This window comes from Triturus cristatus, chromosome 8 (assembly GCF_964204655.1).
Source record: "Triturus cristatus chromosome 8, aTriCri1.1, whole genome shotgun sequence".
Classification (NCBI taxonomy): Eukaryota; Metazoa; Chordata; class Amphibia; order Caudata; family Salamandridae; genus Triturus; species Triturus cristatus.
The window spans coordinates 754,889,612-754,917,036 of NC_140591.1; the positions used below are offsets into that span (position 1 = coordinate 754,889,612).

The 27,425-nt window shown below is 41.2% G+C and overlaps 1 protein-coding gene across 2 annotated transcripts in view; it reads right to left on the reverse strand.

Moving 5' to 3' along the window:
* The window catches only part of LOC146805036 (interleukin-5 receptor subunit alpha-like), a 450,109-nt gene that overhangs the window by 204,799 nt on the left and 217,885 nt on the right, over positions 1 to 27,425 (reverse strand). For both annotated transcript variants that reach the window (XM_085620451.1, XM_085620452.1), the window contains exons 3-4: positions 9,533 to 9,684; positions 9,287 to 9,437 (exon numbers count right to left, since the gene is read on the reverse strand). In XM_085620451.1, coding sequence (XP_085476577.1) covers positions 9,287 to 9,437; positions 9,533 to 9,684 — 303 coding nt within the window. The remainder of the gene's footprint in view (positions 1 to 9,286; positions 9,438 to 9,532; positions 9,685 to 27,425) is intronic.

The following is a 27,425-nucleotide window of genomic DNA, read 5'->3' on the forward strand; positions in this document are numbered from 1 at the left end:
CTTTAGTCCAAGGTACAGCCCGAACGGCTGAACAGAATTACTTAAAATTTGGCATAGAGGTAGTCCTCAGGTCAGGGATGTGCCTTTTGGATATCTGGAGTCAATCTGTTCAGTAGTTCCTGAGAAAATTGCAGTTAAAAGTACATATATATCTATAAGCGCGCACCGTGCGCGTACGGTAAGCATACCGTACGCGCACGCTTCCGTGCGTGAGCGCAATTCTGATTGGTTATTAGATGTCAGTAAACATTCGAATCGGTCGAAATCAGGAAGTGTCGGCCGCCATTTTGTCTCTCCCAGTCTTAGACAGTTAAAAACAAAGGTGGAGAACGTGAAAAGGGGGCAGGGTGGACAGTTCCTGGCCCCCTAGCCTTTGTCAGGGGGTCACAGAAGGACCCCCCAGGGAGAAAAAAACGTTTTTTTATTTTTTCGAAAAAGCGCGAGGTGCGCGCACCGTACACGTACGCGCACGGTGAAAAACCTGAAAAAAAAATAATAATAAATACATAACTTAGCATTTAAAAAAACGTACAAATTCACTTAAAAAACCATAGGTTTCACACACGTTATAGTTAGGAATTAGCATTTAAAAAACCTTGCAAATTCCCTTAAAAAACCATAGGTTTCACACATGTTATAGTTAGCTGGACATTTCCCTCGTAAAAAACCAATGAAATTCCCCCGTTATAGTTAGTGCAGGCAACTATAACTCACGCGACCGCAATCCTCTGCTGATGACGTCAGATATTACATCACTGATTACATATGTGTCTTTCTGAAAAATAAATATTTGTAATATATGTATAGCTAAAGATTAATGGAAGAAGACATGGGTAAATAGGTGTCTAAATACAGTGATGTAATATCTGACGTCATCAGCAGAGGATTGCGGTCGCGTGAGTTATAGTTGCCTGCACTAACTATAACGGGGGAATTTCATTGGTTTTTTACGAGGGAAATGTCCAGCTAACTATAACATGTGTGAAACCTATGGTTTTTTAAGTGAATATATATATATACATATGCATATATCTATCACCAAAGAATTCACTGCACTCAGTTTGCTCAATCTCGATTTATTTTAGCAGCGCAATTTTCACCACAACCACCAACAACGCGTTTCAACCAGAAAGGTCTTGCTCAGTCCCCCGGTTGCCTAGTTTAAAAAAATGTCTGTGTTTCATTGGTTTGCATGGGTGGCACCACAGCACGGCCCTAAGTACTGCAGCTGCCTCTATGGCTTATCTATCACTTTGGCGCATTAGGGCCTTTTGTGTTGTGGTCTCTTGGCTCACCCACACAAGTGGGGTACCATTCTTATCAGGGGAAATGTGGGAAGTCAGGGTAGTAGAAAATTTGTGGCTCCCCATGGATTCCAGAACTTTCGGTCATAGAAATGTGAGGAAAATGTGTGGTTTTTGCGAATGTTTTGCATTTGCAAGAGCTTCTGGGTAAAATGACCTAGTGAAAGCCACGCAAGTCACCCCACCCTGGATTTCCCCAGGTGTCTAGTTCTAAAAAATGGGTAAGTTTCCAAGGTTTCTCTAGGTGCTGGGAGAGCTATGTTTCGAAATTCACAGCTATCCACTTTGCAAAACAAGCATCAGTTTGGTTGGGAATATATGATGTATCCAGGTTGTGTTTTAGGCCGTTTCCTGCATAGACACTAGCCCTACAAACACAAGTGAGGTACTTTTTTTATCGGAAGACTTGGGGGAATGCTAGGTGGAAGGAAGCTTGTTGCTCCCCGCAGATTCCATAACTTTCGATCACACAAATGTGAGGAAAATGTATTCTTTTAGTCAAAGTTTGAGGTTTGCAAGGGATTCTGGGTAACAAAAAAAAACAGTGAGAGCCACACATTCAATCGTCCTAGATTCTCCAAGGTGTCTAGCTTTTTAAAAAAATCAGGTTTGCTATATTTCTCTAGGTGCCAGTTGAGCTAGGGCTCAAAGCTACCTGCAATGGAAAAAAAGGTTACGTTTTCAGTGCAAAATTGTGCATGTTTCATTTTTGGCCATTTCCTGTCACGGCCACTAGACCTATCCACCCAAGTGTGGTACCATTTTTATTGGAAAACATGTGGGATCATAGAATAATAGAACATTTACTATTACAACTGGGAATTCACTGCATTTATGCCTTTGTAATGTAAGCCAGTGTGTAAGAGAGAATATATTTTGAAAAATACCCTCTAAATCATATGCTAGTACGAGTACCCACAAATTCAGAGATGTACAAATAACCATTGCCCCTAAATTCCATATTCTGTACCCATTTCAGAAATGCAAGGTTTCCTTGAAACCAATTTTTCCCTAAACATATCTCACGATATGAATTGATCTATACTCAGTACAGAAAGAACCATTGAACGGTGCAGCTCTGTGGTTGGTTCTAGGTACCTTGGTACCTTGGGTTCTTGGAGAACTTACAAACCCTATATATCTCCGCAACCACAATCGTCTAGCAGACGTAACTGTATATTGCTTTTGCAAATCGGCCATTGTGACAAAATGTTATAGATGAAAACGTCACAAATGGCTGTTTTTTCTTACTAATTATCAATACTTTAATATTTCAACACTCAGGGGCTGATTACGATGTCATTCAGAAAGGCTTTAGATGGGATTCGGTGTTGCAGAATCCAATTCAGAATACTTGTATCTGAACAAATCGTACACATTTCCCAACAACCAAATTATGACGCCTGGACACCGTTCAGACAGACCGATTTGGTACCGAAAGGCATTCGGACAGCCCGGGTCTTTCGGAGCCGATTCGTACAGCTCTATGGCCACAGTTTCCGGACGAGCGATTACTATGACTGATTCGGACAGCTGTTTACTTGTCATGAAACGGCTGGTGAAATCTGTCTTTGGGGGCCTGTTGTGGGCCCCCTTCCACCCGGAGGCATCCGAATGGGGCCTGTGGGTGTAGCCAATGGACCCCTCTTCCCAACCATGCCCAATGTGGCAGGCATCATGGGGTTTTCACCACCCACCCCTTTTTTCAAAGGGAGCCTGTCTTCTCATTTGGAACACAGACTCCCATTGAAGTCAATGCGAGTCCAACCGAACGATGTTGGGAAGCATCGTAATCTTTCATCCGGACTCGCAGTACCCGGCTCATTCAGAAACGAGTCCGAAACCGATTCGTACCGAACAGTTTCAGAATGACATCATTTTCAGCCCCTTAGTTTATTTGTGAAAAACTTGAGGGATCTACACATATGACCCCTTGCTTAATTAAGAATTGTGTCTACTTTTAAGAAATCTATTGCTTTCCTTGATCACCCACTGCTTTCACGTTTGTTTCCACCACAAACTGAAAGCACAAGGAATAGAAAAAAATGGACTCCCTCTTTGCAAAATGCCAAAACTGTGGTTAAAAATATATATATATTCAGCTCTACATGTTCCTGAAAGTTGGGAAGATGGTGACTTCAGCGCAGCAAATTGTTTGCTGATGCCAGACACTTTTATCCGGAGCTCTTTTTTCCTATTTTGCCCCCAAAATCCCAAATGTAGCTATATTTTGCCTATTTTCTTGGTCTCCTCTAGGGGAATCCACAAACCTTGGGTGACTTTAGAATTCCTAAGATGTTTGGAAAAAATAACGCAATTTTGGCATGGATACATTATGTGGAAAAAAGTTATGGAGCTCTGAGAGTGAACCTCCCCAAATAGCAAAAAAGGGCTCAGCACTGGGGGAGAAAAGGCCCAGCTGTTAAGGGGTTAATTGACGATGGTTTACTGTTGATTTTAATGATGTTCTTTTATTTGTATATTGAGTGGTGAATTCTATGTCATTGTAATGATTTTAATGAATTGCACGATAAATCAAAATTCTGACTATGCATATAGGGAAGTATAAATTTGCTATTCCTTATTTGACAGCTGCGTACCTTGAGCTATGTACTGTGTAGGTATATATGTGTAGTTAGGTATAGATAAATTAAACTTACTTACCTATTGATATTTTATTTCAGTATTTTGTCCTAGATATTGTGTCCCATTGATATTCTGGGGTTGATATTCAGGGTGCACAGCATGATCGCTGTTGCTCAGCAAAAGTGTCAGTAATTGGTTGTGCAATGACAGTACTGTGACACATGAAGTAGAAAATAGAAATATAGCAGAAATGCATTGGACATGTGAGACTGTATCCTATCATAAGAAGCTCTACTGAGTTTTTAATATAATTAATTTAGCATATTATGTTGTTCCTTAAAGGAAGAATAACAAAACCACCGGCCTAACCTGGGCACCAAATGGTAGAACTTAGACATGTGGTGGCTGTATCTGTGCTAAACATGTCAGTACTTGTGTACGTGAAGGAAGTACCTGCACATATGATGCTACTTTGTATATAATACCAGTAGCTGGGCACATTTTGGCAAAATCCGAGCATGTCATGATAGTGACACGACAGTGGCTGTATCTGGAACCATGATGGACGTACCATAGCACGTGAAACTGAAACCTGCATGTTGGATTAATAAGGCAGAAGAGGATGTATCTGGCTGTTTTGGAGGCTAGAACCTTGCACCATAACATACACTAAACATAGTCTCTACAGCAAAATATTGCAGACTGGCTGGCCAGCATCTGAGAAGGAGACACCATACCCAATCAAAAGGTGCAAACTCTATATTACGCATATGCATTAAAGAATGAGTCTACCAACAGCTATCTGCCCTGTTTGAATCATCTGAGTGGGACACACAGATCCATTCCAGCGGAAATAGTTGTCACTTCCTTTGAAAAGCTTTAAAGAGCTAAAGATCAATGTAAAGATCAATGTACAGAAGTTTTTCATGAACCATTTATCTTTGGTTATTCTGTTCGATCATGTTACAATTCTGCAGTCAGCAATACTTTGAAATAATATGAATCATTCATATTTCTATCTTGCTTGCACATTATACCTTTTTATGCCAGCTCCTCAAGGCTACCTCCAATAGCATCTGTTGCGTTATCATGCAAGTAGTGCTATAAGATCAAAATATTTGTCAGGTTTAAGTGTATGTATAGGGGACATAAATGTGCACATGGTAGGCTTGGCTCATGTTCAACCTGACCCTTTTTGCAGGGTCACTCCCAGATGTTTGCCTTCTGTTACGTAACCTGTTATGTTGCCATTAGGACTCTGTACACCTTTTCCCTGCAAACCAGAGTTAAAGTGCTTGTGTTTTTTCACTAAAGCACAGTAACATTGGACTACACCTAATTACCACATTTAATTTGCTTGTAAGTCCCTAGTAAATGGTACTACCTGTACCCATTACCTGTAAATTAAAGGCTACTATTGGGAATCAGGGCTCATAGTACCATCCACTGAAGCAGCCTTTTAAAACATGTCTCACTTCTGCCACTGTTTTAAACTGCCATTTTAACCTGGCTATCTAAACCTATTGCCAGGCCTAAACCTTCCTTTTTAATATTTTTAAGTCACCCCTAAGGTGTATTGCTTGTAGGCAGTTACACAAAGGGGGCTTAGGTGTGACTAGGGTTCGCCATCCAGACAGGATAACTAAGGAGGGGCTGCACCCAGGCAACTTACACTAAAAAAAGGCCTTTGCCTACTGCATATAGCATATAACCCGCACCAGGCCTGCCCTCTTTTTTCAGCCCAGACAGTTTGGACCCTTGACCAGGAGAAGGGGAAAATCTTTTCAGACCCAGTTGTAGGTGTAGGACAGGGAGTGCCAAAACACAAAAGCTGGCTCCAGGTATAAATACCGGACCCCCAGGGCCACTGATCACAACACTCCTGACCTGTGGAGGATTCACTTGAATGGCTGCCCACCTGCTTGAGGGGCTACCTTGCTGACTGAGAAGGAAGACTGGACTTGCTTGCCTTCATACTAGGCCACCCCGAGTGACTCCAAGGGTCAGTTGACTGATGCGATGTGTGAGCTACAGGGACACAAGACATTTTAAATCCCTCCCTGCAACTGCCCAGCTCACCTGCTGAAACTGGACCAGCCTGAACTGGAAGGTCCTACTTAAAGAAAAGGTGAAAATCCTGAAGTTTGGGCTCCTAACAACTGCAAAACAAGCTTGAAAGGCTTTCCTGAAACTGCCCAGCTGACCTGCTGCAAGTGGACTTGCCTGGACCTGCCTGAGTTGGCCTCTGTTGGAGTGAGTCCTGATTCCCAGTTGGTGCCTCCCAGGTCCTAGACCCTTGTCTGGCATGAGTGGAAGTTCCTCCTGAAAGAAAATGTAAAAATTCTGAAATTTGGGATCCTCATGACCGTGAAGGGGCGCCAAGACTCTGCCCCTTGTGATAACTTCTAAAGCGAAGCTCCGGTTAAACCTCCTCTTCATGCCGACAAAGACTGTCCGTTGATACCAACAATGTGTGTGAGACCAGCACTTTGCACTACAGCAATAAAAGGCGGTAATGGCTGCCTGTCCAAAGATACAGGAACGACCATCCCTGACGCCAGACTGGCTATTTGTGCTACAGAGATGACTATCCGCGAGGCTCGTCTGGCTACTCGTGTACAGTGACAGCCATCTGTGATGCTCTACCTGCTCCTCATGGCCCCCTTCAACGGAAACAGAACTCTTCTTGCCAGACTTGAGTAGGTAACTTTTCAGTGGGACTAACCTGACCCCTGTATACGACCCGAACTCAAGTGCAGTCGGCCTGAACTTGGGACTTTTCCCAGAGTTAGGGTGACCAGATAATCGCGAGTGGTGTTGTGTGCTTTTTAGGTGCTATTTTCACTAATAACATTACAACTGAATATCTTCTGTTCTACTGATTGGATATTTGCTTTTCTGGTATCATTTGTTTAATTAGATTTACTCTATTTTTCTAAATTGGTTTGGAACTTTTCTTGTGCTGTGTTTTTACTTATTTATTGTTTGTGTGCTGCATAAATACTTTACACGTTGCCTCTAAGTTAAGCTTGATTGGTTTTGTGCCTAGCTAACAGAGGCTTAAGCACAGGTAATTTTATTATTTTGTGGTTCACCCTGACAAGGATTGTGTTTGTTGCCTGTGTGGGGCTTCCACCCCTCTCAACCAATAACCCATTTTCTTACAGCTAACAAATCTGCATGATTCATTATGAATGTTACTCCTTAATAGGAACTGCTGGATCTAATGACCAGAAAGCAGGGGAGAATACCATTTTAACTAAATTTACTCCAATTTCTGATTGCATTCAACCAACAGGTAAATCAGGTCACTACACCAGTATCACTTATTCCATAATAATCTGTTGGTCCAGATTAGATTTTACATTAAACTCTGTGTGGCAGTGTCTCTCATTTATTAATTATATAAGTACCCTTAGAACTGTGAGTGATCATTTAACATGTCACATGTTGAAAGCCGTGGGCTAAAACATGAACAAAGCATCAATAATAATTAACCAGTGATATTACATTAGAATACATTTGTTTAATTGTGCTAGATACCGTACAAATTGGTCAAATGGCCTGTGCAGAATTTTCAAAGATCATTTGTGTTTTTGTGGTCCAACTGTAAATGTGAAAAATTATGATAAGTGAATGTTTAACGTTATCAATGAAAACATGACTAAAAGGCCACCGACCTAAAAATCAGTCTTTGAAAGCGAAAATGAGATTTAATGTAAAGATAGATCACAATTCTAAGCATTTTATCCACTGACAGGCTAAAAATAATCCTGCCTCTTCACAAATCTTTATAATGCTGCTTCTTAACAAATCCTAGGCTACAAGAACTGAATATATTAGCACAGCTGGGGATCAGTTAAGTTTTGGCTCGTAGACAGTGGGGGCTCCTACACTATGTCAAAGGAGCATCACCCAAACCTGCCAGCAGACAAAAAAATGAAAAATAAAATAATAAACCAGTATTTATTATTGTTTTATTTTTCTCCAAAGCCTTGTGTCTAGGGGGCGGGGCCATGGAGATGACAGGCAGAGGGGAGTGATTGGTGCACTGTTGTCAGTGCGTATGACGGTTTGGCCGGTTGTCTCAGGATGGCCAAACTGTCATATTCACTGAAGCTGTCTCCAACCTGAGCTGCGTTCCTAGGTTGCAGACAGCAGACACAAGCTCCCAGACAATCTGGGAGCACACTTTCAGAGGGCTACGGCCAATCCTGATGCTGCTCTCAGCATGACAGCAGTGTCAGGATTGGCTGCGCAGGATTCTGGGAGCCTGTGCCTGCAGTGCACGGAGCCAGAGAGGAGCATCGGAGGGGCCAGTAAGTTCTTTTATTTCTTTGTCCGTCATCCCCAGCCACCCACCCCCTCCTGCCACACCACTTTGCAAGGACACCGGCGGCTACTGATGGTAGACTAAAGCATTAAAACTACTATTTATTCACAACCACCCACAGGCAAAGTTTGTGAATCCCAGAAGAGAGGTGTGAAATGATAACTTTGGGAGAGAGTACGGGTGAGGAGCAGGTGAGGTGTTTTTAAGCTCCTCATTGACTATCTTGAGAAGCTCACAACTAAGAATAATCAGACCCCTGATTGTCAATGCATTTTAAGAATGGCTGCTCTACATGTGGACAGGTCCTTATCTTGGCATTCTTTAAAGACAATTATACTAGACCCCACAGCCAATACTTACACAAATGCTTTGTTGACTGCTCCCCCATCTTCAGTTGCACTGCAATACAATTGCATTGTAATAGGCTCTGACATTAGTTACTTACTTAGTAGCTATTAACATGACTCAATGAAGTTATACATAGCCCTTCTGCATGTGAAACTGTGTAACTAAGTGTTGTTCATTCTGCATTTCTCTTTTTAATTCTATTCCCTGTGTGGATTAGAATAGGCATGGATAATTCTAACCGAAACATAAACTGAAGTTTTGCTTAATCTCATTGATCAAAACACATAATGCTGTAAATTTTTGAACAATCCGCTGCTGTTCAGGGCATTGGGTGAGCAGGGCATGCAATAACGTTTTACAGCTGAGGTGATTGCCTCTGAACAGTGGGTGGCGCCCTCTTTCTTCTAGTTGCATGATAATGTTTAACAAACATCCAGTGCTTTAAAGGCATTGTGACAGAATGTATGGTGCACACAATATTTAAACAAATAACACCAGGAAATGATAGAGAGAAATTAGTGAATGGGCACCTTTTAACCTGAAAATTAGCTAAGACTGGATGTAGATTTAGACAGGTCAGGACTCAGGTATATTATATGTCTGCATGGAAGTATATGCGTTATATATTGTAGGATAAAAGTTCACCTTTTAGGGTGATTGTTAAAGGAGAACCTCCTGACACCATAGTATTTTACAGTAAAGTCACACATCTCACCCTTGGGGACAGTGTAGAAAACCTCAGTCCAGTTGCTCTCCGCCCGCTTAGTTTCGAGTTCCATATCATGAAAAAGCAGTGTACTCACTTTAACCCACACATTGGAATGGGATTTCAAATTTATTTTTGCGTACTTTTCCATTAGTCTTTCCTGCAACAATACATGATTTATTGTGGTTTAGAAAAATGCACTTGAATCTACAATTGCTCCAAATGTAAGAATATGTTTTCTAATGATGCACTAACTTCTTTCCAGTCCATCTTGTTTTTAAACCTGTAAAATAACTTGTACATCACAGTGAAGTTCATCATGTCCTGCGTCAGGTGGGGCTCCCAGGAGATGTTAATACGTCCAGGAACATGCTGACCGATGGTCACAGTTGGACTTCTCAGGTCATCTGCAATCAATAGAAATAGTTTCACTCATAGAGGAAGAATTCCGATTCAAGGTCTGCTTCTGTGTAAAAAATAGGTTAAAGCACAACACCAAGGTCTCTTTGAAGTCATTTGTAGACCCAGTAATGAACTCAATGAGTGCTGGATAAAATGTAACAATGTTGACACATATGAAGTATTGTATAGTCTTACAGCAACGCAGCATATTCTGAGTAACTGTTTCAGCAGCACTGATCGTAAGGCAGGTAATTACTAGTCAGTGTGACACTGTCCAAGAATATTTGTGGGGACCTCAACAAATAGGAAAGTGAGCTCTTAATAGTACTATCATGGTGGGGTTGGTAGCAACAACCAAAAGAACATGTTATAGAAGGCTTCCAAAATTTGATTAAGAATGGAGTTCTAAGAACACTTTCATGAATAATCAGGGTCATTCCCGTGGAGGAAATAAGGAAAGAAGTATTTGGACTTCTTCAGATCTAGAGAGTGTACTACACACCCCCAGCCGCAAAATGCCAGAGCTGTTAAGTTAGGCCCCCAGTAGTTGGACCACCAAGGGAATAACTCATGTGGTATTCAAGAGTAGCAAGGGGGCTCAGTGAGTAGATTTAACAGGAATGGGATCACTCTAGTTTTGATAGGAGTGCTTCAGATGGACATTAAGGCCCTGGCTAACAAGCCTGATAAAAGTGTCATGTAACTTGTTTGGCCCAAGGGAATGAAGTAGAGGAGAAGCTTTAACCCCCAGAGCAGTTTGTTCATGGACAATTTTCCTAATTAGCTGGCATCAATAATGCAGCCCTGGGCCACATAGAGGATGGTAGCAGTTTTTATTACACTGCCCACAAAGATTTGCCAAATTGACTGATGAACGTCAAAACATGTAACTACAAGATCCTAAAAATTAAGGAAGACCAGAAAGAGAGGAAGAGCTGTTTCAGCCTAGCAACGCAATGTAAATTCAATAATGTGGGCTTGCTGTGGTGTACACACAATATGTGTTTTGAGCTCAAACTGAGACTTCTTAAGTATGTTTGGGATTGCAATGGTTGCAAGGGGGTTCCCTTACAGAAATGGCCCTTATTTAACAAGTACTGAGGCAATATGTTTTGGAAAAACTAACTGCTTTTAAACCAGAATTGCTATATTTCTCTGAGGAACTGAAATATGTATCAGGAATAGTACTGAAACAGAATTTGTGGATGTTTGAATAATTGCAATGACAATGTAAAGAGGGAATATAAAATTTGAGGACATCTATTATAATATGATTAACTATAGTTACTATCATGCGTTAGAATTTGAGAACCTGTGCTAACAAGCCAAGGAGTGGATGCACTTGTGATTTAGCAGAGGCACTATGAATTATGTATCTATTGGCCAATAATGATTTGGAATACCAAAAGGAGAGAAAGGCCTATAGTTCGACACAGTTGACCAGCTCCCCCTCATCCACACCTTCGAGTCTTGTCATTCATTGGCAATGTCCTTCATTAGTTTGCTCCTACCTTTCTAGCCAACACCAGTTTCACTCACATGGGAACCACTAGATCCCAAAAGATCCCTGTCACTTGTGGAGTCTCCAAGGGTTCCCCACAAATCACTGTAATATTCAACCTCTACATGGAGACCCTTGGCACTCTACTCACCAATAGAAACATCAAAATTCACTAATGTGCTGATGGTACACAACTCTAATTGAAGGTCTCCCCCAGATATCCAACACCTCAAACACTGCCTTCATCTCAACTGGACCTCAATGTCCAGTGCCTGCCTGAGCCTCAACCTCACTAACTCAAAATTCCTGGTATTTGCCAGAATGTCAAGCAAGAAATCATTCAAACCTGGGGCAATGACATGAACATTGATGGCTTTAAACCTCAACTTTGCCAAAATGCCAAGTCACTTGAATTCACCCGGGACATCAACCTCACACTTAAAGACCATGCTTATAAACAAAGACAGCCTTGTTCCAGCTTTCTCTCTTCTTGAAATTATTTCTTCCTAAAAGTGACTTCAGAACTGCTGTTTTAGCCCTCAAACTTTCACATCTGGATGGTGGTAGCATCCCTGCTCCTGGACCTACCACAATCCAAATTTCACCCAGGTCCTAAAGGAATATTATCACATCACCTGTACTCTTATAGAACTTCATTTGCTCCCCTTGCTGGTCCACACCATCTTCAAAACCACCAGCATCACTTACAAAGTTTTGCGACTAGAACGCCCGCATATCTTGAAGACAAGTTCACCACCTCTGGTGGCTGAAGGCACACCCGCAGCCAGGACACCATCACACTGAGACTAAGAAGTGTAAATAATTAAAAGGATAAAGTAGCAGGCCTTTTACATCTATGCACCCAGGATCTGGAACAACATACCTCTATCCATTGCGACCGCCCCAACATTTTTATAGTTTAGGAAACAGTTCAAGGCACACCTCTTCAAAGAATACTGTATCACAATGTTGTAACAGTATATTTCTGCATTCAGAATCCAGATACCTCTCCTATCTCTCATTGACAGCATGCTTGCCTTTGACCTTGTACATTGCTCCACTGCATTTTGGCTAGGCTCACGCTATAGAAATTCCACATTCATACATAAAGTCAAAAACGCACCTGAAAGTTATTAATGCTACTTCCATAGTTTCTGTTTCCAGAGGCCATCTTTCAGGATGTACCCCAAAACTCTGCTTTTTGGTTGGCCAGTGGGAACGTAACTCTGGTATAAAATAGAGGCATACTCTATACCTCAAACTGTTGAACTTGTTGACATAGAAAGACATGTCCATTAAAACAGAACGTTTGATCTAACCCCAGGGTACCGGTATAGTACCCTAAGAGATAGGTGCCTAGGAGGAGTCTGCAATTACTGTTTTTTTATTTTTTATTTATTTTTATTAAGAAAGTGTATGACAGACAGATATACAGCAATTGTATACAATATTCGCAAGTTACATTCAACATCGTATCTGGGACAAAGGCTGAGAAAATATATACATTAAACAATTACTTCTCTGTCTCTATTCCTTCGCATTTCCAATTCCACCACAGGTACGCAAATCTCCACCCTGTGACTGTTCCACTTCAACCATTTCCTGTCCCATTTCACCCCATGGCTATAAAAACATATTTCTCCGCTACCATACACCTGTTGAGTTCTTTCAGCCACACTGACACTACAGGCGGTGCCACTCCGCCCCACCCCCTCACTATTTCCCTCTTGACTAGTGTGTATCCTAGCGTCACCAATTGTTGTTCCGTTTCAGTCAGGTCTGTATCATCCCATATATTAAGCAAACCCAGGTGAGGCGTTGGGCTTACCGTCTTCCCCAATGCGAACTGCATATGAGTTGTGGCCCTATCCCATAGATCCCGCATGAGCGGGCATTCCCACAGAATATGATAAAAAGTAGCTGGCTGCTGGCAACCCTTCAAACATAGGTCATCCTGCCTAGACCCTATTTTTGCCAGTGTTATCCCCGTCAGATAGGAGCGATGTAGAATACGAAGCTGCATTAATCTGAATCTAAGCGTACTAGCCGCTTCCCTAGGCGACATAAGAGCCTCTCGCCAATCCCCCTCGTCCATCAGCCCAAGGTCTCTCTCCCATTGTTCCTTAAGCTTCCCAAAGGCATCAGGCAAATTATTTGCAATTACTGTTTTTAAGTGCCGTTTTCAATTCAAAGTGATGTCCTTTAGTATGATGAATATCTAAGCCACCTTTCAGAATTTTGATATTTAAACCGTGGCTCATTTGGAGAGTTATAATTCTTGGTGGGGAATGAACTTATACAACACCCGAAAGTGTTTCAAGTGTTGTGGGAAACAGATCTAAATATCAAGCTTAACAGGGGCCTGGACCTGTACTATGTATAAGCTTCCAGACTAGCAATGCTAGGGTATCACCTTTCAAGGTAACAATCAAGTCCATTTTGGAGTGGGAATCTCACACAGCCCTGACTCGAACAAAGGTCTACGTCACTAGGTTTTACAGAGTATTACATGAGATTTGCAAAAGTGTATGGGAACATTATGACATACTCAATACAAAACAATTTGAAGTGGTTAATCATACCCCAGAAAGCCATAAAGCACCTGAAGTTCTGAAAAAGCTTTGTCTTTGGCCCTTATGCTAAAATACTCAGACAGCAGCAAGTAGTTCATTGTCTTAGGATGCGTTTTGCCCCACCCCCTCACTATTTCCCTCTTGACTAGTGTGTATCCTAGCGTCACCTATTGTTGTTCCGTTTCAGTCCGGTCTGTATCATCCCATATATTAAGCAAACCCAGGCGAGGCGTTGGGCTTACCGTCTTCCCCAATGCGAACTGCATATGAGTTGTGGCCCTATCCCATAGATCCCGCATGAGCGGGCATTCCCACAGAATATGATAAAAAGTAGCTGGCTGCTGGCAACCCTTCAAACATAGGTCATCCTGCCTAGACCCTATTTTTGCCAGTGTTATCCCCGTCAGATAGGAGCGATGTAGAATACGAAGCTGCATTAATCTGAATCTAAGCGTACTAGCCGCTTCCCTAGGCGACATAAGAGCCTCTCGCCAATCCCCCTCGTCCATCAGCCCAAGGTCTCTCTCCCATTGTTCCTTAAGCTTCCCAAAGGCATCAGGCAAATTATTTGCAATTACTGTTTTTAAGTGCCGTTTTCAATTCAAAGTGATGTCCTTTAGTATGATGAATATCTAAGCCACCTTTCAGAATTTTGATATTTAAACCGTGGCTCATTTGGAGAGTTATAATTCTTGGTGGGGAATGAACTTATACAACACCCGAAAGTGTTTCAAGTGTTGTGGGAAACAGATCTAAATATCAAGCTTAACAGGGGCCTGGACCTGTACTATGTATAAGCTTCCAGACTAGCAATGCTAGGGTATCACCTTTCAAGGTAACAATCAAGTCCATTTTGGAGTGGGAATCTCACACAGCCCTGACTCGAACAAAGGTCTACGTCACTAGGTTTTACAGAGTATTACATGAGATTTGCAAAAGTGTATGGGAACATTATGACATACTCAATACAAAACAATTTGAAGTGGTTAATCATACCCCAGAAAGCCATAAAGCACCTGAAGTTCTGAAAAAGCTTTGTCTTTGGCCCTTATGCTAAAATACTCAGACAGCAGCAAGTAGTTCATTGTCTTAGGATGCGTTTTATTGTGGCCTTGGGGCAATATTAGGCAAACTGAATTTTTGAAGACAGGCAGGACTACCTCTGACCTTTAAAGTGGGCACTTACTTTACTTACTACCCTGAGAACATGGGTAAGCTATCTTTAAGTGGGTGGCATTTTCTGTTATGTGGCCTTTCATGAATAAATATCCCTTCCTGTTTCAGACTCACTTCAATGCTCAAAGTGATCACAAACAATTTAGATGGCAAATACAAAATAAGGGTGCGGTGAGTATCACACTCTTAACTTTATCAGAATCCCCACAGAGACTGGAATTTTGAGTGGAACAAAGATATTGACCTTGTTAATGCAACTTGGATGTCCATGTGTTTTCAAACTAGATGGGGAAATTTCCAGTGGGGTTTGGATAGATTTTTGTTTACTGTGCTTTAAAAATTAGTGTTGTTTGTTTTTCATTTTCATGCATTTCTAAAATTGTATCTTTATGTAATATTTAAATTTGATTATATTTTTATAATTTTTCCTAAATTGTTTTATATTTTTAAAATGTTTAAGGAGATGTTTGTGTGGGTATTTGGGAGAACTGGGTGGGGACTTACTAATAATATTTGTTTTTTTATTATTCTGTATTTTATGTTAGATTCTTTTAGGCTCGTCCTAATTTTTTTAATGAGTTGACATATTTTCAATTTATTTTTAGTTTTTTGTAAGTAAGTAACTTTATTTCTCTAATTAATTATTTCTTTTATAAATGTTATAGCAATAGATATATTAAGTTTTCCGTACAGTTTTCGGCTGTTGCACATATATGTGTATATATACATATATATACACACATATATATATATATATATATTATCTACTGGCGGTCGCCAGTAGATAGTTATAGTTAGGACCCTCTTACCATAGGAAATCCGCAACATTCTATTTTGAATAACCTTGGCGCCGGTCGACGAATCCTCGCAAAATTTTCAAAATAGGTGGGGCGTTGAGCTCCGCTCCTACCCTGAAAGTCTCGGGGGGATTCGTCAAGCGGGGGCTGAGATAAAAGGGGGGTCCCAAAACGCGTTTTTCCCATGCATTTTTCCATAGGACCTTTAGACAGAGCTACAGCCCGAACGGCTGAACAGAATTTAATGAAATTTGGCAGAGAGGTAGTCCTCAGGTCAAGGAAGTGCCTTTTGTAGGTTTGGTGTAAATCTGTTCAGTAGATTCTGAGAAAATAGCCTTTAAATCAATATATATATCTGAGCCAGCTTACGGTGCGCTTACGGTGCGCTTACCGTACGCGTACGGTGACGTGCGCGAGCGCGATTCTGATTGGCCGTTAGATCTTAGTAAACATTCGAATCGGTCGAAACCAGGAAGCGGCGGCCGCCATTTTCTCTCTCGCACTCTGACAGGGGGTTGAAAAACAAAGTGCAAAAACATGTAAAGGGGCTGTTTAGACAGCTCCCAAGCACCTAGCCATGTCGAGGGAGTCCCCAACGATCCCCCAAGTGAAAAAAGGCAATTTTAATTTTTTCGAAAATTTCGCCGATTACGCTTACCGTACGCGTACGGTAATAAATATAAAAAAAAAAAAAATATCCACATTCTCCCCACCCCGTGTGCAAATGGTGCCCGAAGGGCACCATTTGAGCATGGCTTATTACAGCAAAACAAAACATATATTTTACCTGTCACAACGATGCTCATCATATGTCCTCCATGTGCGCACGGTGCGCGAAGCGCATCGTGCGTTCATGGCCCATCTAGCGTAACGTGGGCACGCGGTGCGCAAAGCGCACCGCGTGCTCACTGTGCGCGCACCGTGCGCGCACGGAACAAACTGCGTTAAGTGGGCGCGCACTCCACAAATGGCGTAAAGTAACTTAGCATTTAAAAAACCATACAAATTCACTGAAAAAACCATAGGTTTCACACACGTTATAGTTAGGAATTAGCATTTAAAAAACCTTGCAAATTCACTGAAAAAACCATAGGTTTCACACATGTTATAGTTAGCTGGACATTTTACTGATAAAAAACCAATGAAATTCCCCCGTTATAGTTACTGTAGGCAACTATAACTCACGCGACCGTAATCCTCTGCTGATGACATATGTGTCTTTATGAAAAAAAAATATTTGTAATATATATATAGCTAAAATTTAATGGAAGAAGACATGGGCAAATAAGTGTCTAAATACAGTATTAGCATCAGCAGAGGATTACGGTCGCGTGAGTTATAGTTGCCTACAGTAACTATAACGGGGGAATTTCATTGGTTTTTTATCAGTAAAATGTCCAGCTAACTATAACATGTGTGAAACCTATGGTTTTTTCAGTGAATATATATATATATCCACCAAAACGCCACTCTCAGCACATCCTTATGGCAAACTGCAAGAAAAGAACACCAGGATAATTTTGGCAAGTTGTTGTTTATTTTCTCACTCCTCTATATCCGTGACGCGTTTCGGGTACCAAGTGCCCTTGATCACACAAAGAGAGTGCAGTACGCCATATGTTTAATATGCTTAGTGAACACACCCTTTCCCCTTTATCACGTGACAATAAACAGAGGGGAAACAATTTCGATTTCAGATCGCTAATTTACATATGTACAGTTTTGCCATCTGCTTAATTCTAATACATTTGTGGGTATATTAAATACTTTGTAACTAATATTTCAAGTAATCCCATAGTCATATTTGTGTGCAATAAATAAATACATGATTAATTAAATACTTAAATATGCATAAATAATTAAAATATACATATTATTACACAAATATAAATACTTATGTACAAAACATTGTAAACATATTTATACAGTACTATTTCTGCGTAAATGCTCATGCCTTATCTGAATTTACTAAAAACTTCTAACCTGCCCCTAGATAATGACCATTCAAACATTTTTTGATGAAAAAAATATTAGTGTCAATGATTTAAAGGTCACAAAACTCAAATGCTCTCTGATTCACATTAAACATTACTGACATCACAAATCAGAAAACACTATACATTTACTATAAACAGTTAAGAACCTAAACTAAACCTAAATGTACAACGCTAAAATACTATCCTAACCTACACTATTCTACCTTATGCTAATCCTCCTAAACACTAACCTACATTTCCTTATCATAACCTATACACATAACAACATTTATTAAACATCAACCCCCCCACCCCCTTAAGGCACATGTGAAGACAGGACAAAGACAACTAAACCTAAACATACACTAAATAAACATATTCCCTAAACAAATATATATATGTATATTTATGTATATATGTGTGTATATATATATATATATATATTCACTGAAAAAACCATAGGTTTCAGGGGTGTTATAGTTAGCTGGACTTTTCACTTGTACAAAACCATTGAAATTACCCCGTTATAGTTAGTTCAGCTAACTATAACTCGCGCGCCCGCAATGCACTGCTGGTGACGTCACATATTACATCACTCATGACATGGTCAGTGACATCACTCATGACAACACTGATGACATCTCAAATGACATCACTGATGACATCATCCAGTGAATGTGTGTTTTTCTGAAAATTAAATATGTTTTATATATGTATATCTCAAGGTCGATGGAAGAATAAATGGGTATAGAAGTGTCTAAATGGATGATTTGTTTTTGAAAAATTGATTGTGTAACTGACTGATTAAGTGTATCATAGTGAATACATGGCTTAGTGAGTAATGTTTAAATATGTAAATATCTGTATCAGTCTCTCACTTTGTGTATAAGGGGCTGCATGGGTTGGTGAGTAGCTACATGGGTGTCTATAGAGGTTATTAGTTGTTTTTTTGAGTATCAGTCTGCATGGTTCGGTGGGGGGTATTACGTAGTGCATACTTACATGAATGAGTGACTCACTGTTTGTATGTGTTAAAGACAGCATGTGTGCAGGACTGTATGGGTGGATGAGTGTGTGTATGGGTGTGTTAGTGAGTGAATGACTGTCTCAATAGTGTCTTTATGAGTAACTACATATGTTTTAAACTAGTATATGTGACTATTGGTGTATATAAGTGAGTATATGTGAGTGAGAGATTGAAAGAGTTCCTGTATGAATAAGTATGTGTTTCTATAAGTGATTGTTTAAAAGACTAAGTATGTGTAAGATTCCGTAGAAGTAAGTGTGGTGGTGTGTGTATAACTGTATATGCAAGTAAATGTATGTTTGATTCTTTATTAGCATGAGTGACTATGTGTGTGAGTAACTCTATGGATGAGTGGCATTGTGTAACAGGATGTATAGGTGTATGAGTACATATGATGAGTGAGTACATGTATGAGTGACTGTATAGGACTGTTGGTGAATGAGTGGATGTGTATGTGGATCTTAGAATTACTGAAGAGGTTGTTGTAACTGGTATTGGTATGTCCATTGTTTTGAAAATTGTAGTCTCTATTTTTGAATGTGTGTATCAAAGGTTATATTAGGGTGAGAGGAGGTCTGCCACTCTATCACAAGGATGATGTCATCAGTGATGTCATCAGTGATGTCATTTGAGATGTCATCAGTGATGTCATGAGTGATGTCACTGACCATGTCATGAGTGATGTAATATGTGACGTCATCAGCAGTGCATTGCGGGCGCACGAGTTATAGTTAGGTGAACTAACTATAACGGGGTAATTTCAATGGTTTTGTACAAGTGAAAAGTCCAGCTAACTATAACACCCCTGAAACCTATGGTTTTTTCAGTGAATTTCTGAGGTTTTTTAAATGCTAATTCCTAACTATAACGTGCCTGAAACCTTTGGTTTTTTCTGTGAATTTCAAAGGTTTTTTAAATACTAATTTCTAACTATGCCTACAGAGATAGGACATGTGAAGAAAGAAGAAAAAATGCACAGAAAGAAAAAAAAGAAGTGCAGAAAGAAGCAACAGAAGTCCTCAAAGACGAAGAAAAGTGCAGGAAGAAGGCTAACGTGCAGAAAGAACAAAAAGAAGAGCAGAAAGAAGCCTTGTTGTAAAATCATCCTGTACCCTCAACTTTTTCAGACGGATACTGGTGGTAACTGAGTCTGACTAACCAGTCCTAGAGCCAGTGCTATGTTAAAAGACACTTAGAATACAGTGAAAACACCTATATACACTAGGGAACATTATGCGTTGGGGTCCCCCTGTGATTAGCATGACCTCCTCTGTAAGCCCCTAGTATATAATAGGGCAGGGGAATTAAAACTTCCTCTTAAAATAGGCCACAGGGCGTTTTTGCACACGTTAACTCAGGCCCCGTTCCCTCCCTTCACCACTGTGTAAACACGCCCTGTGTCGGTTTTTAGTTAAGAGATTAAGTTCATTTGAATCCTGAGGGTCCCTAGGGTCCAGAGAGGTGTAAAAAGTGGCACGGCCTGGACCACCTCTCTGCAATGCAGCTCGGTGGCGCTTACTGGAAGCACTTGGTGGGCTAGTTAGCCCCCAGGGGCCCTCAGTATTGAAGGGAAATTATATCCCCAATTTAAAACGTGCCATAGTGCGTGTTTGCACACGTCACCTCAGGCCCCGTCCCCTCCCTTCACCACTGTGTAAACGCGCCCTGTGGCTGTTCGAAGTTGAGAGATTAAGGCCCCTTGAATCCTAAGGGTCCCTAGGGTCAAACTAGACCACTAGGTACCTCCGGTAAGCGCCACAGAGCTGCGTTGCAGAGAGGTGTAAAAAGGGGCTTGGCCTCAGAACACCTGTCTGCAGCGCAGCTCCCTGGCGCATACTGGAGATGCCTGTTGGGCTAGTTGGCCCTCAGGGACCCTCAGTATTGAAGAGGAATTAATTCCCCAACTTACAACTCGCCAGGGGGCGCGTTTGCAGAGTGCTGCAAGGAGGGGGCGTCGCCTCCGGCACGAGGCCAGTCTTTTATTTATTTAAATTTTTTAAGAAGGGGGGCTGTGTGGTTCCCCTTCTTATTCTAATTTATTGGCCCTGATGACCCCATCCCCCAGGGCCTGTCTCCTAATTATATTTTTTTGACCCCAATCCCCAGGGCCGGCCACTGTTTTTTAATATTTTGAAAAAATATATATTTATAGACACACCTAGGACATGCTGGACAAACCGTACGTACCTATCACCATGACGATTTGCGTGATATTCATTAAAAGGCGACTATGCATACAATGAATCCACGTGGAATGTATTTACACCACTAGTGAAGCTCTGACATGTCTGATTCCCTACCGTGCCTAATCCCGGTAGACACCCTTGTCGTTTATTTATACAAACATGGGTAGCTATTGACGGGCACATTTAATACACATGCACACCAAGCCATTCAAAGGGGATTCGACAAAAATCCGACCAAAACTATGCAAGAAACCCCCCTCACGATGAATAAAACACCTATCCACTGCCGGATGTGTAATACTTTTTATTTTACTCTCTGGAAAGGGGACGAACATCACTTGAGAGTCACAGCGCGCTCCTGGCAGAGCCCAATGCTGTGTTACACCCACCATTGCCTGCTGAGTGCCACACACCTCTGTGTTGTATTCCACTAGCTAGTGCATTTGCTATGACACTCTCTAGCCCATGTGCACTGTAACACCACCCCGTGAATATGTCATGCCACACTTGTCTTCGTACGGGTTATATTGCCCCATCTAACGTGCCTTCCTCGATGCCTATGTTATAACGCATAGTGCTATGCCATACATATTACAATCTGGGATCCATATCTTTGTCACAGTGCATATGCAACGTTACACTCCCCAGCACATATTTTATATTACAACTTTAGAGACTAGTTAGGTTACACAACACTGCCCTGTGCATATTACACTCCAAGGCGCATATCGCATAGCACGCGCTAGTGCCTGTGCTATCTCGCGCTCTCCAATGAATCTGTCATTGCGCACAATGTATTGCATATTATATTTCACGCCCGCTTCATCTTATATCACACTTTTTGGTGCATAGTTTATACCATACACTATATCTAGTTTTCATTTTCAATCATGCTCTCAGGACTATGTTCTATATAACACTGTGTTCACCTACCCTTTTCACGGGCATTACATTTTGCGATAGGGGGTGGAGGGTCAGGGGGTGTTTCTGCCAAGTGAGCCCGGAGTCACAGTCACAAATGTCCTCTTCTTCCTGAATAAAAGTGAGATTATGCTGCATACTTGTTCATATTTTAAGTAGTTCGCACAGACACACGTTTTAAAAACAATAACGTTCCTAATACCCGCCTTCTCTGAACAATTAGCTTGCTGCCCCATCCCCCTCCTCCCTATCCTCTGTTGTGTGAATCCATGGACTAGCCTCCTCCCTCCTGCCATGCATGGTCTGATGTGCTGCCACTGCCCTCAATTTAGTATGATGTACCAGTCCACTCCTCCTGACCTCCATTGCCCAATTCTATGTCCCATCATTGACCTCCTGCTTAAACTCTGTGCTTAGCTTGCTGCCCCTATTCTCCTTCCCCCTGCCCTCCGATGTCTTTGTGCATGCCCCTGCTCCATCCTTTTTGCCCACCATGTTCCATGGACCTGCCACTCCTATCTACTCTGAGTGTTCTGTTGAGCTGCCACTCCCCTCCCAACTGCCTAGCATTGTCAGATGACTGTAACCTGTCCCTGCCACCTCCACCCTGCCTGTCCACATGCCATGCCCCTATCCTCTTCCTCCTGTCCACATGGTCCATTGTACTGCCACACCCTTCTGCCCTTCCCTGTCTGTTGTGCTGCAACTGCTCCTCCTGCCTGCCCCGTGCGGTCTGTTGTGAGGCCCCTTCCCCTGAACTTCCTTGTCTGTGCACAGGTCCTGCCCCTCCCTTCTATCCTCCATCGTCCTTTGTGCATGCCCCTGCACCCTCCTTTTTGCCCATCATAGCCATTATGCTGCCACTAACCCTCCCACTTGCCATGCATGGTCTTCTGTGCTGCCCCTGACCCCCTCCGACCTTCCCTGTGTGGTCTGTGTGTGTGCCATCACAGTCTCACTGTTGCTCTTCATGGTGTGTCTTGCTTCTAGTGCCCATCCTGCCTGACCTCCATGGCTATCTTGCTGCTCCTGCCCTGCCCCCTTGCCCCCAGCCCTCTGTTTACATGTGCAGACCTCTACTCCCTCCCTCCTGGCTTGTCTGTTCCATTGTAATGCCCCTGATCCGTCCCTCCTGCCCTTTATGTTCTGTTATGCTGCAGCTTTCTCTCCTGTCTGTCCATTATGGTCAGCTAGCTACCATTGCCTCTTGCCCCTCTGTTCTCTGTTGTCCATGTGCATGGTCCTGTCCCCTCCCTCTTGCTTTCTATGGATTGTTGTGCTGAACTCCCGTCCCGCATGCCCTGTGTGGTGTATTGTGCTGCTGCAAACCCTGATGCCTGCCCTGCAGGGTCAGTTTGGTGCACCTCTCCATGTCCCTCCTGTCCTCTGTTATCCAAGTCCATTTCCTTCCATGATCCAATGTACCATACTTGCGAACATTTTGAACTTGGTAAGAGGGAGATTTTGAAAACAAACTGGGGTACTGATTTTCCCCTTTGAGTTACATTGAAAAAGAGGAGATTGTAGACAGGAGACAGATCAAATAAAGCCCATTTGAGCTTAAAAACATTGGACGTTTCCTGGCTGAATCGGGTCTGTTGGCATGTATGGTTGTACTACCATTGCCTCTTCCTTCTGCCCACAATGGTCTATTACATTGCCACAGCCTCTCTTGCAAGTCCTGTATTGTTGGTTTGTTGCCCCTGCCCCCCTTTCCACTGCCCTCCATAGTCTGTTGTGCTGCCACGGCCCTTCCTGCCTGCTCAGTGTGGTTAAATTGTTGCCTTTGCACCCTCCTACCTGCCTTCAATTTTCAGAGTCCGTGCCCCTGGCCTCTGCCTCTCAACAGTATTCTAATGAACAACTAGATTGCTAACATTCTATATTTATTACAAAAGTGTGGTATGCCTGACGTCATCTTGATGTAATCAAAACTGTAATACCTAGAGCATTTCCTTTAGAAATTACATATATGAGAGGGTCTTATTGGCATCAAAATTATGGTTAGTGCTCTAAAAGACTAAAATAAGGACATATTTTCTGAGTTTTCAAATAGCGACAAAGCACTTTTAAATTATTTGTTATCTTTATGTTTTTTACCCAGTTGACCACTTGATTAAATGTTGCACTTAGGGGAGAGGATGTGGTGTTACTTCCAGAACTGCAGACTTTGCAACTGGGGACCAGGTTGGAGTTTCTGCTTCAGCTCGACATTCTGTGATTCTGGTCAAATCACTTAGTCTCCCCATGTCTACAACCAAAATGAATTTGTTCTTGTGTGATGTAACCAATGCTCATGTAAAGCACTCCAATACCTGACAAGTCTGCACTATATAACACTGCAAAAACACAAAATAATAAGTGTTTTGCACACTTCTGTCATTGGGCTATATTTGGGCTACATCTGGGTGATTTTGGGCTACATTTGGGCTCTTGTGTCTCCGGTGGCCATTTTGGGAGATTTATTTGTTATGAAGTTTCCTAATTTCATCATGTACTGCAGTCTCCTCAGTAGGAAATGCTTTCAGTTTTTTACTTTGATTCCATCATGAAGGTATTCAGATATGTCACACATTTGCCATAAATTCTGAATGTTAGCACTCTAGTTGCTCATTAGATCACTGAAGTAAAACTACTGTTCACCATGGAAGTCTGTTCCTGGTATTAAAAGTGCATGTTTCAGTCTTTATGTCAGAATTTTTTAATGAAATAGAAGAGGATTTGAGAAGTCACTCAAAATGTGCCCTCATTTTCTTTCTTCAGCATTAATCATAATTTCTATGGCAAAATGAACCCCCTCATTGTGTTCCTTTTTAAATTAAATGTTTTAAGTGTTACCAGTTTATTCCAATCAAGATGGCTTCAGGTGTGCCATACTTTTGTGATAATGAAGACAGTAAGCGCTCTAGTTGTTTTTAAGAACACTCTGGGACATTCTGTCATTGGGCTATACTTGGGCTACATCTGGGTGATATTTGGGCTACATTTGGGCTCTTTTGTCTCTGGTGGCCATCTTAGGAGACTTATTTGTTATGAAGTTTCCTAATTTCCTCATTTACTGCAGTCTCCTCAGTAGGAAATACTTTCAGTTTTTTACTTTGACTCCATCAAGAAGGCATTCAGATGTGTCACACATTTGCCATAAATTCAGAATGTTAGCACTCTTTTTGCTCATTAGATCACTGTAGTAAAGCTACTGCTCATCAGGGAAAACTGCTGCTGGTATTGAAAGTGCATGTTTCAGTCTGCATGTCAGAATTTTTTAATGAAATAGAAGAGGATTTGAGAAGTCACTCAAAATGTGCCCTAATTTATCTTTCTGCAGCACTAATCATACTTTTTATGGAAAAATGAACCCCCTCATTTTGTTCCTTTTTAAATTAAATGTTTTAAGAGTTACCACTTTAATCCAAGCAAGATGGCTTCAGGTGTGCCATACGTTTATCATAAGTAGGACTGTTAGCGCTCTAGTTGTTCTTTGGAACACTCTGGGAAGCTGCTGTAGAACACAAATTAATAAACTGACAGTCTCTGCCCTTGTTGGATGTACATGTTTTACTGAGAATGTCAGACTTCATTCTCACATGACTGAGAAAGATAATGTGAATTTACTGAAAATGTGCTCTCAGTTTCGCTTATAGATCACCTTCCAAACCTCTGTGGGAAAAGCATGAGAAAATATTTTTCTCTCAATCATGATATCCCAGCAGAAGGCTTTTTCACATGGTGAAATCACCTTAGAACATACCACAATTCCTAAAATGAGTATGGTACCATCAACAAATGATTTATAATGTAACTAAAGTCTTAAAACCTTCTATTAACTGCAATGCTTTTTAATGAGGTGCTATCATGTATATTGGTCCCAAGATGGCTGCCAACACTTCTTGGATGAAGTGCTGACAGCCAATCAGATCTCAGGATGAGATGTGTGGTTAGGCTCCGCCCACATAGATATATGATTTTACTTTTGATTTTCTCAGGAACTACTGAACAGATTGACGCCAGACCTGCAAAAGGCACTTCCCTGACATGAGGACTACCTCTCTGCCAAATTTCAAGTAATTCTGTTCAGCCATTCGGGCTGTACCTTGGACTAAAGGTCCCTATGGAAAAATGCATGGGGAAAACGTGTTTTGGGACACCCCTTTTTTCTCGGCCCCCGCTTGACGAATAACCCTGAGACTTTCAGGGTAGGAGTGGAGCGGAGCGCCCCACCTATTTTGAAAATTTTGCGAGGATTCGTCAACCGGCGCCAAAGTTATTCCAAATAGAATGTTGCGGATTTCCTATGGAAACACGGTCCTAACTATAACTATCTACTGGCGACCGCCAGTAGATAATATATATATATATATATATATATATAGATATATATATATATATATATATATATATATATATATTCACTGAAAAAACCATAGGTTTCACACACGTTATAGTTACGAATTAGCATTTAAAAAACCTTGCAAATTCACTTAAAAAACCATAGGTTTCACACATGTTATAGTTAGCTGGACATTTCTCTCGTAAAAAACCAATGAAATTCCCCCGTTATAGTTACTGCAGGCAACTATAACTCACGCAACCGCAATCCTCTGCTGATGACGTCAGATATTACATCACTGTATTTAGACACTTATTTACCCATGTCTTCTTCCATTAATCTTTAGCTATACATATATTACAAATATTTATTTTTCATAAAGACACATATGTCATCAGTGATGTAATATCTGACGTCATCAGCAGAGGATTGCGGTCGCGTGAGTTATAGTTGCCTGCAGTAACTATAAAGGGGGAATTTCATTGGTTTTTTACGAGTGAAATGTCCTGCTAACTATAACATGTGTGAAACCCTATGGTTTTTTAAGTGAATATATATATATACATCATGCAAAATATCTTTCAGCTTCAAAAGTGGAGGTTTCAATAAGTGTACTTATAAACTTACTCTTTATATCATATAAGATGCCTAATGTAAATTTCAAATTTTCTACGTTTTATGTGATAATGATATTCTATATGCTTAAAATGTTATTTGCAATTATATATCTTTATATATGTATTTATTACAAGTGTTTTCAATAAAAAATTTCGACACAAAAAAAAAGAAAAGTGGAGGTTTCACATTGATGTACTTGTTTGAAATCAGCTATGTCTGTCGAAGCAGTGAAGGAGCGTGAGCAGAGGGCAATCAAAATATTTGAGGAAGGGCCGGATAGTTCTGAGCCACCTGTTGGAAACTTGGAAAACGATGTAACGCAAAGCTGTGATTTCATGACAAAATTATGGAGACTAGTAAAGTTGTCATGTAACGAGCGGACGAAATGATGGGAAAGTAGGTCTCTGCAGAGGAACATGGAGGTCTGCAGAATATCAAGAGGGCTACACTTTCTAGTAGCGCCCAACTTTGAGAATACATACCTGGACATGTTAATGAAGTGGGCACAAAGTAACAGTGATGCCTCATAACGCATAATCCAGACCCTTATTATTAAATATACCAATGTAAATAGGCAAACAATCATGCAGGAGATCGATAAATTGAACTAAGAACTAACCAAGGAAGCACAAAAAGACAAAATC